We start from the raw sequence: 13,746 nt of genomic DNA on the forward strand, positions 1-13,746 counted from the left end.
TAGTGGCTAGGCAGGTGGGCTGAGCCTAGGACCATTGTGTTAAACCCAAACCCTTGAGTAAGGCTGAGGTGCTATAGGTCAGTGGCAGAAGCAGAAGCAAATTCTCTTCGGAGGAGGGCATTCCCACTTTAGAACCACAGGACTCCCAAAGAGAAAATCAAGCAGTAAGTTTAGTCAGTGATCCCCAAGGACATAAGAAGGCAAGCCATCACAAGTCAGAATCCGCTCAGGACTTAGAGAGAGTGGACTGGGCAGACAGAGAATAGAGAAGAGCTGTCTATGAAATGCTTAGAGAAGTCAAGTATGGAATTACTAAGATAAGCAAGCACCAAAAGACTACCAGGAACAGCATGGCAGATTAGAAAGCAGCAACAGAATGCAGATTAGTTAAAAACTTTTTGGGAACTTTTAAAAATGAAAATATGACTGTTTAAATAGAAAACACAATGGAGAGGTTAAAAAACAGTTTGGACATAGCAGAAGCAAGAAACTGAACAAAGGAAATGACTGACAGTAGATTTCTTAACAGCAATTATGGAAGTCAGAAGACAAAGAAATACTATCTTCAAACAGGGAGGAGAAACTAACTTTCTACCTAGTTGGCATAAGCAATACCATGTGTTGACTTCATCTTCTTCCTGGCCACACAGGAAGACAACATTTCTTAATTTCTTGCATTGAGAGAGACCACATAACTAATTCTAGGCACTGGATCCTGGGACGAGTGATGTATCTACTTTTAAGCCAGGCCTCTGAAATGTCTTATGTGATATGCATGCTTTCTCTCTTCTCTCATTAGCTAACTAGATGCAAAAGATCCAACAGAGGACTCTGAAGCCCTAGGGAATAATGGAACCACTAGATGAAGGTCTCGAATCACTGAGCCACATGAACAGAAACATTACTTAAAATGAGAAGTAAACTTTTATTATGTTAAGCCATTGAGACATTAGGGTTGTTTGTTATAGAGACTGGCCTATTCTGACTAATATGATGTAGAATTAAAGCTACCTTTCAAGAAAGGGTGAAGAAGACATCATCAGATAAATACAACAAAAAGAATTTATCACCACCAGACTTTCACTAAAAAGAAATGCCTAAAACACATGTTTTAGGAAGAAGAAAAATAATCAAATAAGGACAGTCTGAGATGTAAGAAAGAACAGCAAGTAAAGAAAATGGCAAGCATATCTGTAAATTTAAAGACGCTTCATCTGTATGAAATATAATGTATAAAATACAATAATAATTAGTAGTAGTAGTACTAGAAGTATAAGTATGCCCAACTTGTGGAGTTAAAAAAAACGATAGCACTAAAATATTGATGACAAGAGCATGGAGGTGAACAAGTGGATAAGTGGAGTTAAGGTGTACCAAAGACCTTGAATTATTTTGAAAAGGGATTAAGATAGTGTCCAATGTTAGAATTTGTTAAGACAAATATCATGATAAAATTTTAAGAGTAATCACTAAAAAAATAAAAATAGAGTACACAGCACAAATAATAATGAAACAAGCAACCAAAAATAGGCAAGAAAAATATCATGGAAAAAGCAGTTCAAAGAGGAATTTTTAAAGAAGATGGTAGAAAAAGATTCAAATTATTTCAGTAATCTCTATAAATGGACTCAGTGAGCTTGTCAATTAGAATATTGCTGAAAGAGACATACCAAAACCATAAACACACAGAATGACCGAGAAAAGCGCTTATTATTCACCTGGAAGACTATAAAGGTCCTTACTTTTTTCCTTTGCACTTTTGAGAAGACACTCACCTCTTCCTTTGATGTTTCCGAGTCGAGCTGTAGTGTGAGATACATAACGATATGAGGAGTGTTTAGGATATTCTGCTGGATACCTTCAACCTCTTCTCCCCATAGAAGTTTGACTAAATCACTTGTGTTCGACTGTGCCTTTTTCTGTCTTGGTTGAGTTGTTTCCTTTTTCACAGCATGTGCATTTTCAAATGTCAGTTTCACCTTTAAAAATTAAAACAATCTGTTGATTTTTCAACAAGGGAAAACCAGCTGCAGTTTTCACAAAGAAGGATCTGTACATGCACTCATGTACACTCAGCTACACACAATATGCATAAAAACCATCCTAGAGCGTGGATTCCTTGATGGCAGAGACTGTGTATTCTATTCATGCCTGTGTCTCCCACTTGTAGCCTAGTGTCTGGCAGATATTATTACAAATATTTATTGAGTAAGAATGTATAAATCTATGTACAAAAATTCATTTATTTAAACTTAATCATTGTATTCTAAGTATTGACAACAAAACCAAGAAATGCCACAGAAAACAAAAATCAGTATGATCTGATATTGTAATAAAGAGTAACACTACATTATGAATGCTGATAGCACTGACTCATCTGGGGAAAGCAAAAGGAGGAGATTGAGGATGAAAAGTGACCTCATACAACCAGAGTTAGCTCTCAAGTGAGGTGATACTCAAATATTCTTCGTTTAGACGTTCTTTGTGATCCTTTAAAATAAAGGCTAAGGAGAGTAAAAAACTATCAACGTGCCAGATCTTGGACCATGGCCCTAAGAAGATTATCATCAGGACAGTTTTAATTTCATGGCCTGATGTCAAGCTAGACTGGTAAGAGTCCAGAATGTGGACATTTTCCAGTTGTTGAAAGGTAGCTTCCACTTCTCAATTACCTGCCTTGAAAAAGGAGCTATGTGTCTAGATGCCAGTTGACCAAAGACAATTTTCTCGTTTCAAAGAAGCACCAGTGTGTATCTTGACTAAAAGAAGTTTTCACTAAATACAGTAATTTTGTGTAGCAAGAACATCATCATAAGATATATAGGCACAAAGTATTTGTAACGTTTAAATTCTTAGAATACAGATGAGTAAAATGGGACATTCTAACTGTAATTATCCATAAAATTTTTAATTTAAACATTAAAGTTCACTGTCTTTTTTAAAATTAAATTTTAAAAATAAAAAAATAAATTCATGCTTGATCAAGAATAAAGAAGTTTGGTCTATATATATAAATTAAATCATCACATTTTACATTTAAAAAAATCACATTGTACAACCTAAATATATACGATTTCTATTTGTCAATCATACCTCAATAAAGCTGGGGAAAAAGGAGTCTAGTCAATATTTAAAAGCAGATAAAGTTGTTTGTATGCAGTTAAGTTGCATTTGGGGGTGATATTTAAAAATTATTATCAAGACAGTAATAAACAATCCCTATTTTTAATAATTTATTACAAGAGGTACTATTTTCAATGCCAACTTTAAATATGTGATAAATACTAACACATTATAGTCACTCTTAAAAATGAGTTTTAGGGGCCAACCTGGTGGTGCAGTGGTTAAGTTTGTGTGCTCTGCTTCGGCGGCCCAGGGTTCACAGGTTCAGATCCCGGGGGTGGATCTATGAACCACTCATCAGGCCATGCTGTGGTGGCGTCCCATATGTAAAGTACAGGAAGATGGGCACAGATATTAGCTCAGGGCCAATCTTCCTCAGCAAAAAGAGGAAGATTGGCAACAGATGCTAGCTCATGGCCAATCTCCCTCACCAAAAAAAAAAAAAAAAATGAGCTTTATATATTTTTATCAAAAATGTTAAGCATATTATTTTTAAAAATTCATTTATAATCCCACCAGCCCATCCAACTGTTGTTAGTATTACACTGTAAAATAAATCTGTCCTGATGAATAAAACCTTTCAAAAGAAAAATATCTAGATATCCTTTTTTTTATTGGCAAGGAGTGACTATTTATGGTTGTATTCAATTTTACTTATCTCTAGCTGTCTGTGGCATTTCAGGGGCATTAAGCCATCTTTGTCTATATAAAATGAATTAAGTTAAATAAATATCTTTTTTAAAATAAGCCTCAGATTTTATTTTATTAACAAGTAGAAAAGAAAAGAGACGTGAGGTCTAAATTCATCAATATGTATATATTCAAAGTAAAGGTGAACTAGGTCACAAACAGCAGTAATCTGTAGAGAGAGTAGGAGAGGAAAAGTCCCTCACGAAACTTTCCTGAGGCCTGATGATCATGTTTCTTTACAAAACATTTAATATCATTCCAAATGGAAAAGATCAAACTTTACTAAATTTTTTAGGTTTTCTGTAAACCTGATGTTGAAAATGGGCCCTTGGTATTAGAACACTGTATCAAAAGAGACTGAGTATAAAATTAGTATATTTGGGGGGAAAAATATTAAGCAAACTAAACAAAAATATAAAAAATTAGAGCTCCTATATAGGAGCAATCAAGTTATCTGATGAAATTTAATATAAAGTTAAGGTGAGGAAGAGTTGAAGAGACACTGTTTTAGAAATGATCTTAGAAGGATGTGAAAAAGAGTATTTGGTGTAAGGTTTTGACCCAAACAAGCAACAAGTAAGCATTATATGGCCTGAAAGACTATGGTCTGAGGGTAGCATCTGTTCTAATGAGTAATGCTCAATACATGTATACATAAACATAAACATAAGCATAAACACACAAAATCCTTGAACAAGGATCTGATGAAGTGAATGGCTTGGTGGTCAGGGGGTGCTTTTATCTGAGAACGAGGATTTATGAGTGTCCAAAAGAAAACATATGGGAGCCTTTGGTGGTGTTCCTTGGAAATGGGAGAAATCTTTAGAATTTGGGGAAATCTGGAGGGCAGACTTTGTGACAGGATAGATGGGAGCTTTGAAGACTGTCCCCAGCACTGGGCTTTGGGGAGGAGCTGGGTATATGAGTGGAGCGGAGGGGGAGAAACCTGATTGTAGGGAGCATGAGATGAGTGATGTCAGAGGGAAGCAGGTCTCACAGAGACAGGCTGGGTCTGCTGGAGCGTCTGTGGGAGCTGCACACACCAGCGGTGAACAAGAAGAAAGATGGGTCCTCAGAGAAAGAAATGTGCCCCAGAACAGGGAGGGCATCTTTTCCAACTGAGATTCTTATGGGTGGAGAGTCAAAAGAAAGGGTGTGACTCACCAAAAATGACAAAAGGAAATGAGTTGGTAGACTTAAAATAAAAATTCACTAATTTTACTTTAGGCAGCAACAACAACCTGCAATTTAAGACTGGTTTCCTATGCTTAGTGAAAAACGACATACTAACTTTAATGTTATACTTGGCAAACAACAGCACTTCTGTTCTGTGGTGCAAGGACCTTCTCCTCTCACTACGACAAAAACTCAAACACACACACACACCACAGAACCATCCATTAAAATTCTTTAGGGAACTATTTTAGCTGCCATTCTTCTAATTTAAGTAAAGTTGGCTCCATCATGCAAAGATAATTACATTTTAGCAAGACATTTTGAAAAGTTTGTATGTTAAGTAGCTATAAATGTCAGAAAATCTGATAAAATGATAAAGGGTGAGACAGATAACCAAATTAAGAATTAAGTGCTATTTTTAAAAAGGGGTTGATACAAGTAAATATTAAGGATATTACATGTCCCATAGGAAAAAATTTTTATCGAGAAATATCTAATATAAGATAGTTTATAGAAAGCTTCTTATAAAAAGAGTTTTTTGTTTTTCCTCCATGGACATTAAACTGTGACAAGTTTCATCATCCCTCATCTCCTGTCTCCCTCAAAACATTTTCTTATTTGTACAATTTGCTCATCCTTTCCTCCTTCCTCCCAGTCCGGGAGATAATACGCCTCTCCTCAGGTCCAAGGACATGCATGCTCTCTATAACTCATCACTTTCAAAATCTTGTTGCTTTAATTATTCGCTCTCTCTACTTCTATCTTCACGCCATCCCATTACAAACAATGTCTCTCCAGCCTCTGCCAAACTAACAAATTCTCTCCCTCGCCTGTTAGTTACCATACCATCCTCTTTACACATGGGCCCTGGGGAGGTTGTCAGAATTTGAGGCAGCTCCAGAGGCTGACCATTCTCTCACCTCTACCTCCTGGTCTGTACTGTCTCTCTCACAACATCTTTTCTACTCTCTGCACACCTGATCCTTTCTCCTTTGGTTAGCAGACGCTTTGAACATTCCTTAGTCAAAACTCTGAAGGAATTGAGTCTGCTTGGCTCAGCAAATTCTCTCTCTTTGATCCTCTTCTGTTTTGGGCAATCTCGCTGAATTATTCAAGACAAAACCTGGAAGCCATCTTGGACTCCTCTCCTGCAGGAAGGACTGTCTTCTTCGCTTCCCACATAACTTAATTCTAATCTACTCCTTCTCCTCCATATCCACAGCCAATGCCTTTGTTCAGGCCTTTATCACCTCTCTTCTAGATTACTGTAAAGCTGACCACTTGGTTTCCCAACCTCCAGTCCCATTCAGAGTGTTATATTCCTAAAATGCAAATCTCATCACATCAGTCCTCCACTTTAAAATACTGACATGGATGGTTACTTCCGGGTTCTGAGAATCAAAAAGATTCACAAATACTTTTTAAAAATTTGGCAGTCTATTTCTTAATTTTGCCACAATATATATGAGCATCACTGTCATGTAGCAAGGAAACATAAAAGTTAAAACATTTCACTCAAGTATCATCTCCTTTAAGAAGCCTTTCTCTCTCTCTTAAGCCTAAAGAGTACTTGAGAGGTGAGAGTCCAAGACTAACGTTCTGCAGGCTGATCTCCTAGAAAAAGAGTTGGCTTCCTCCAAAGCTTCAGGAAAATTGGCTACGGCCCAGTGCTTAATGCAGTCAACCATAGTCAACCGCAAAGTTTAGACCCAAGCTCCCTCATCAAACCAGGGGAGGGGATGGTGAACCACCTGCACAATTACATGCTTGTTGAATAAATGAATGTATAGACCTGCGGCAACAGATCAAGGTCACAAAAATCAATAATTAGAAGAGTACTTGCACCTTTGTTCTTGTCATTTTAAATTTCTAAAACCTCTTTTTTTTAAACCTACAACTTTTTATTTTAAAAATTTTAAACCTACAGAGAAGTTGCAAGAACAGTACAATAATTACCCATATATTCCTCATCTAGTTTCACCAGTTGTTAACATTTTGCCACATTTCCTTCCTCCTTCTCCTCTCCCCTGTCTTATTCCCCTCTCCTTCCATCTTCACCTTCTTATGTATTTAAAAATTTTTTTGGCTGAACTACTTGAGAATTATTTGCAGACATTTTAATGCTTCATCGCTAAGTACTTCAGCATGTATCTCCTAAGGATACGGGCATCCTCCTACACAACCACAATATAATTACCATACTCAGCCATTTTAATATTAAATATAATACTATTATCTAACAAAGTCCATATCCAAATTTCCCCACTGTCCCAATATGGCTGTTCCCCACTGCAATCTAGGATCAATTAAAGATTAGCCAGTGTATTTAGTGGTATGTTACTCCATACTCCAGTGGTATGTTACTAAGTTACTAAGTCTGTCTTAGTCTAGAACAATTCTCCAGTCTTTTTTTCTTTCATGATATTAACATTTTCAAAGAATCTAAGATAACTGTTTTGCAGAATGTTAAAACCTAGCTTTGAAAGAAATGATTTGGGTTTTTTTTTTGTTTTTAACCTCATCTAGCATACAGGCTTCACCTCTGGATTTCATTCTGGTATTCTGAATTTATTTGTAACAGAACTTATTTAAAAATCAAACAGAGAACTGCAGAGTTGGAATTGGGTTTAGAGATTTATTCTCTCAAATCCCCTCAGATTATAGATGAGGAATCTGAAACCCAGAAGACTTTAGAAACTTGCTCAGAGTGCAGTTTAAAATGGAGATCAGACCTCCTTCTCCTCAGTGACCTTGCTACCACACTATACTCTCTCCTAGGCCATCTTCTGGTGGATGACAAGAAACTTTCAGACCGTTTTTATACTCTGAGTATAAGTTTAAAATGTTACTATTAGATATTTTCAAATTTAATGTTAAAAAGTCTCCTGTGAGAGGATGTAGACAAAAGCGAACCCTCATACAGTGTTGGTGGGAATGTACACCAGTACAGCCACTATGGGAAACAGTATGGAGATTTCTCAAAAAATTAAAAGTTGAAATACCATATATTCCACCTCTGGGTATTTATCCAAAGAACTTGAAATAAGCAATTCAAAGGGACTTAGGCATCCCTATATTCATTGCAGTATTATTCACAATAGCCAAGACATGGAAGCAACCCAAGTGCCCATCAACTCATGAATGGATAAAGAAGATGTGGTACATATACACAATGGAATACTACTCGGCCATAAAAAAAAGACAAAATCATCTCATTTGCAACAACATGGATGGAACTTGAGGGTATTATGTTAAGTGAGACAAGCCAGACAGAGAAACAGAAACACTGTATGATTTCACTCATATGTGGAAGATAAACAAATACATGGACAAAGAGAACAGATTAGTGGTTACCAGATGGGAAGGGGGTAAGGCGGTGGGCATAAGGGGTAAAGGGGCACATATATATGGTGACTGACAAATAGTAATGTACAACTGAAATTTCACAATGTTGTAAACTATTACGACACCAATAAAAAAAAGTCTCCTGTGGTATTCTTTATAAATGAGCATTCCTCTTCTCTTATTGCTTGAATGACTGTTTCAAATGCCACAGACACAGACCGGATAAAACGACTTTTTCTGGGACAAGTCCACCTCAGTTAGTTCTGGCCCAGCAAGAACAAAGATCCACCAAGGTTGTATGAGAAATGGGAGGATCACGCTCTGGGGTCAGTTTCAGTTCCAGTTCTTTGAGTTATTAATTCCGCATCCTTGGACAAATCATTAAATCTCTTACATTTTTTTTCCTTCATGTATAAAATAGGAATGCAAATTATTGGAGTCTAATGGATTGTTATGAATAATAAATGAAATTATTAAAGAAAATGAGATTAGCAAAGCACCGACATACTACCTGGTATGTGCAAACACTAGTTCTCTTCCCAATTCTACTGGTAATGAAAAGTTTACAGTTTATCCCACCTTTCAACACTAATGATGTAAGAAAAATGTGGTTTACTAATTAAACATGATTTCTAGTTAAAGGAATTGTAACTATTTTCTAAATTATTATTAAAGATACATTACCATCAATGCTGGTGCTTGTTTTTGAATGCGACACAGTTACAATATCAATTCTGACAGTAAAACAAACAAAAATAAACAAACAAATGCATACATGTTTATACCCAGGGGGGAAAACCATAAGGAAATATTCTACAATGTTAACAATAAATAATCTTCAGATGGTGAGGTCTTAAGAGATTTTGTCCCTTACTTTTTTGTATTTTCCAAAATTTCTAAAATGAACATGTATCACTTTCATAATAAGAAAAACAGTTTATTTCCTTAAATAATAAAAAGACTTTAATAATATATGTTTTATGAAGGGATGATATTCTCAAGTTGTATATAGTCCAAATCCTCTTGAAATTACTTCAGAAACGGAATGCCATGCTGGAGCACAACATATTCTCTCAATATGATAAATTCGACTCGTAACAGTCAGTTTTTCTTCCATCTTTACAACAAACTGCTGTTTCCTCAGTTTGGCAAAAGATGTAAGTATTGGCACTTAAAAGTCATGTTGTATAAAATATATATATATGTTTAAACACAGAACCATACTTAATGCAGCAAGATGCTCATGCTATAAAAGCAAACTGTACAAACAGCAGACACACAATTCTTACTTCAAGCTTAAAAAGGACATGCAAATAGTGAGTGAAATTGGTTCAAAATATTTAAATCATTACTTCTTTTCCTTCTTTTTTCCTGTGGAGTGTGCATAGCTGAATTTGCAAATGTTAACTAAACATAAGTATAATGTGACTCCACTGTAAAGGAAATTTTTCTTTTTTTGAAGGCAGAAGAGACGTGGTTGAACTCTTGGCAATATTGGCAGAACACCTGCAACTGACAGAGGCAAGAAAGGAGGAGCCCTCACTCAGGGCTGATGTGCAGCCAGTTTACTTGGGTGAACCTGCTTCAGTTGTTAAAATACTGTAGTTCTTCACTACTGATTGGTAAGTAGCTGCTGTCTGAGCCCCCTGAGGGGCCCCAGTACCTTGGTCCACCCTAGGACCTCCCTACGTCTAGCAACTAAAGGGGATAACGCACACTCTACTCCAGCACTATGCCTGGTGTCTGCCTCATTGTTAATATTTCCAGCACCACCCCATCTCCATCTCCATCTCTATTCATTCCCAGGCATTGCTGGTCACTGGCTACCGTAATTATTCTAGCACTTTCATTTGACATGTCCAAAGACAGCTAAATTTACAGAGCATCTGTGTATGTGTGTGTTTTAAGAGAAGATAGGGAGCCTAAGGGAAATCTTATTTCTTAGAAAACAAGGAATTTCATCATGGGTCCTATTATTTCAGAATCTCAAATCAGATGCAGGTAAGATTCTGATTTCTCAGGGATTCTGTTCTTATTCCTGATCAAGCCAAAAACTACTTCCTCCTCTCCCTGTCTGATGGAATTTCTAATCTTTCTAAAGCATATCATCCTCCCTATGCCCAAAAGAGACAAAGCTAATTCCTGATGCTAACAAGAGCAGAATATTCATAAATAGGAGGTACAGCACTTTCAAAATACACCTAATGACCTAAAAATGTCATCTCTGACATAAAATGTCAATGCTAAGAGTATCAAAATAACTTATTATGAAAGAGATTTATTTTTACCCACAAAGAATGAAAAATAATTCATGAAGTAGCTACACAAAAGCTCAGGAATAAGGCTAAACTAGATAACAGAAATATCAAGAAAACAGTATAATTAGTTTTTAAAATAAACAAAACCACTTTTAAAAAAAACTTTACAGCATTAATGATTTTAATAAGTCAGAGAATGAAAATTCCATGACTGTTTAAAATGACTTTTCTAGGAGCTGGATTTTCATCAGCACATATGGTAGTTACAATGGCAAGCTGGTCATTATATGTTTTTATTATTGTTCTTGTTCCTGCTTTACTTAGGATCAGTTTTATTTGTAGATACTTCTCTCTCTTTTTAGAACAATCTCCAAAAGTTAAAAATGCTAACAAGATCTAAAACTTTTTAAATACATTAAGTATAACTCACCCATTATATACAGTAATTTTCAGAATCTTAAAAAAAGAAAATAGTACAATTCATCATAAAACCCAGACAAAGAATATCCATACCTGCATAGGTCCAGGAATGCAAGACAGAACTCTCTCTATGTTCTCAGAGGTCACATCAACATCGTTCACAGCAACAAGGACATCACCTGAAAACAGAATAACAATAAAAGATAGCTGTGTGACTATCCAAAAACCAAAAAGATCTAGAATTGGAACATTAAAAAGCATCTATTCTAACCTCTTCACAGTACAATGGGAAAATGTGTTACAGACATTCAGGGACTTGTCCAAGGATAATTACAAAGCTTATTAGTGGCAGAGATAATCCCCCACTCTAGTCTTTCTTAAACCATAATACAGCCCAATATTGCACTACAATTAAATACAACCTATGAACATTTAAAGAGATGAATATTCTCATTTTTGATACAATTGGAGAATTATGTAAACCCAAAGAACAAATGAAAAATTTATAGCATAAACCAAGTATTGCACTTAACAAAATTCAATCTAATTACTTAGACCCACAGTAAAAAAAAATTTTGCTGTGATTTTCACTAAATCCATGTAGTGTATCATAACTCAGTATGCTGTGGTATTCACTGTTATTATTGATCTGTGTCTACACACAGCTCTTTGTTTCAAAGGTCCCACCATATCAAAATCTATGGCATTTTTCAATAAAAATCTCCTCCATGGCTTTTCTTTAAATGTGTATGTTTATCAAATTTGGTGTCTCTAATAAAATAAAGATCAGTGTTAAAATGAATTTACTTGTAAAACATAAAGGTAATATCAAGATACTAGTGAGCTATATTAATAGAAATATATACATACCAAGGTTATGTTTTTCTCATCATTCCTAAATATATCATTAGGAAATTGATCAAATAATTCACACTCATCTAGTCATTAATTCATCCAACAAATATTTGTTGAGCACCTACTGTGTGCCAGGCACTGTTCTAGGCACTGCAGATAGAGAAGTGAACAAAACAGACAAAAATCTCTACTCACATGGAGCTTAATATTCTTTGGAGAAGATGAATAATAAACATGTACATAGACAAAATGATGTTGGTAGACAATTCTCCATCGGTCTCTCATGTTTTTGTACATCTTGCAAGCCAAGGCACTGAAAGTCTTTGTTCTGGATTATCTTTTCAAGGTTGTTTGTAATAGTAAACAGCCTTAGACAACAGAGACAGTGTCTCCCTCCAGAGAAGTTTGTTTAATGTATAGTATAATAAGCATAGATCTCCCTCAATATCTTATTATGTACCTTATTATTAATAATTGTTCTTCATAAAAGATTCACGTTCCCTAAGCTCAAAGTTTCTCTCCTTTAATGCAACCCACTATGTGTTTATGTGTCACCTTACCCTCTTCATGTTGTCCTGCGGGAATGAGGGTTGAGGAACAGGTCAAAATGCTGTTACTTGAGCTAGTGCTATTCCTCTCTTCCCTCTCTCCCTTCCTTCCTTGCTCTCCTTGATATTCTTTCAGATGGAGAATGGGGGTTAAGTGGAGAGCAAGCAGGAGGAGCTTTTTAGGCCATCCCCACGAAGGTTTACAATGGCCAGCACTAGGTTTAGATGCTCAAGAGATGCTATTTAGTTGAGAATTCTGCAGGTGTGGCACCGAGTCATTATGATGGTCAACTATTGTAGCACTTTGAGCAGCCTGGTAACTTTCCTTAAAAGTAAGAACTTGCAAACCAAAACAAACTTCCAACTTCAGTTCAACTTGGAAAAAAAACAGCAACATATCCTGCTAATCCTTTTTAAATAAGAAATTAAGCAAGTGTACTTATTATTTATAGCTGTAGTGATTTTTAAAAAAAGGAAGAATGAACACAATATATGAGTATTAATGTAAAACAAAACCACTTCTGGACCATTCTATCTATCGGTTCTATTGTTGGTAGATTATGCTATCCTCAGGACACCTAAAGAGTCATGCGCCAAATAATGACATTTCAGTCAATGATGGACCCATGTATATGACAGTGGTCCCATAAGATTAGTACCATATAGCCTAAGTGTGGAGTAGGCTATACCATCTAGGTTTGTGTAAGTACCGTCTATGATGTTAGCACAGTGATGAAATCGCCTAATGACACATTTCTGTTAAATGACACACGACTGTACAGTTCTGTAGTTGAGTGTTAGAGGTACTATTACGTGAAAGCATCATGTCTAACAAACCTCTAAAAGTATGAGACCTGTATCATCATAAAAGATATGAAAATAATTTTTAGAGCAAGTGCAGTAGTATTCATAATATTTTTAAATGTTTAGTAGAAAATTTTCTCTTTCTATAAAAGTGTTATATCTACTTCTCATTCTCCCAGGTATTGTTCCTCACGTTTTTCTGAGCACCTCTGTGAAGTGACTCAGAGATGGCCAGCTTCCTGAACATCACATCACTGCAGTGGGCAGCCTGCACTCCAGGAAAGTTCTTTCTCGACAAGTACTTGGGAGTCATTAGTATGCACTGTCCCATTTCAAAGGCTGAAAGGAAACGAACTGCATAAACTGGTTTGAATTGTTAAATTAAGAAATGGTCTGAGGATTATTGATGGGTGGAAATAAAAGGAAAATTTTATCAAGAGATACATTCAAGAACCAAATAAAACAAAAGAGGTGAGATCAGTTTATCACAGTGCTTAAATCAATTCCTCAATGTAAAAAGTTCATTA

General features: G+C 35.8%; 1 protein-coding gene across 4 annotated transcripts in view; it reads right to left on the reverse strand.

The window, feature by feature from the left end:
• Positions 1-13,746, reverse strand: part of INTU (inturned planar cell polarity protein) — a 76,345-nt gene that overhangs the window by 42,285 nt on the left and 20,314 nt on the right. For all 4 annotated transcript variants that reach the window (XR_015553831.1, XM_087437645.1, XM_087437644.1 and 1 more), the window contains exons 3-4: positions 11,106-11,191; positions 1,776-1,979 (exon numbers count right to left, since the gene is read on the reverse strand). Coding sequence is in view for 3 of the 4 variants with exons in the window: in XM_087437645.1 (XP_087293771.1) it covers positions 1,776-1,979; positions 11,106-11,191 (290 nt within the window). In the remaining variant the exon portion in view is untranslated. The remainder of the gene's footprint in view (positions 1-1,775; positions 1,980-11,105; positions 11,192-13,746) is intronic.

The sequence above is a fragment of the Ceratotherium simum genome, chromosome 12 (assembly GCF_057802395.1).
Source record: "Ceratotherium simum simum isolate JZ-2026a chromosome 12, ASM5780239v1, whole genome shotgun sequence".
NCBI classification, from domain to species: domain Eukaryota; kingdom Metazoa; phylum Chordata; class Mammalia; order Perissodactyla; family Rhinocerotidae; genus Ceratotherium; species Ceratotherium simum.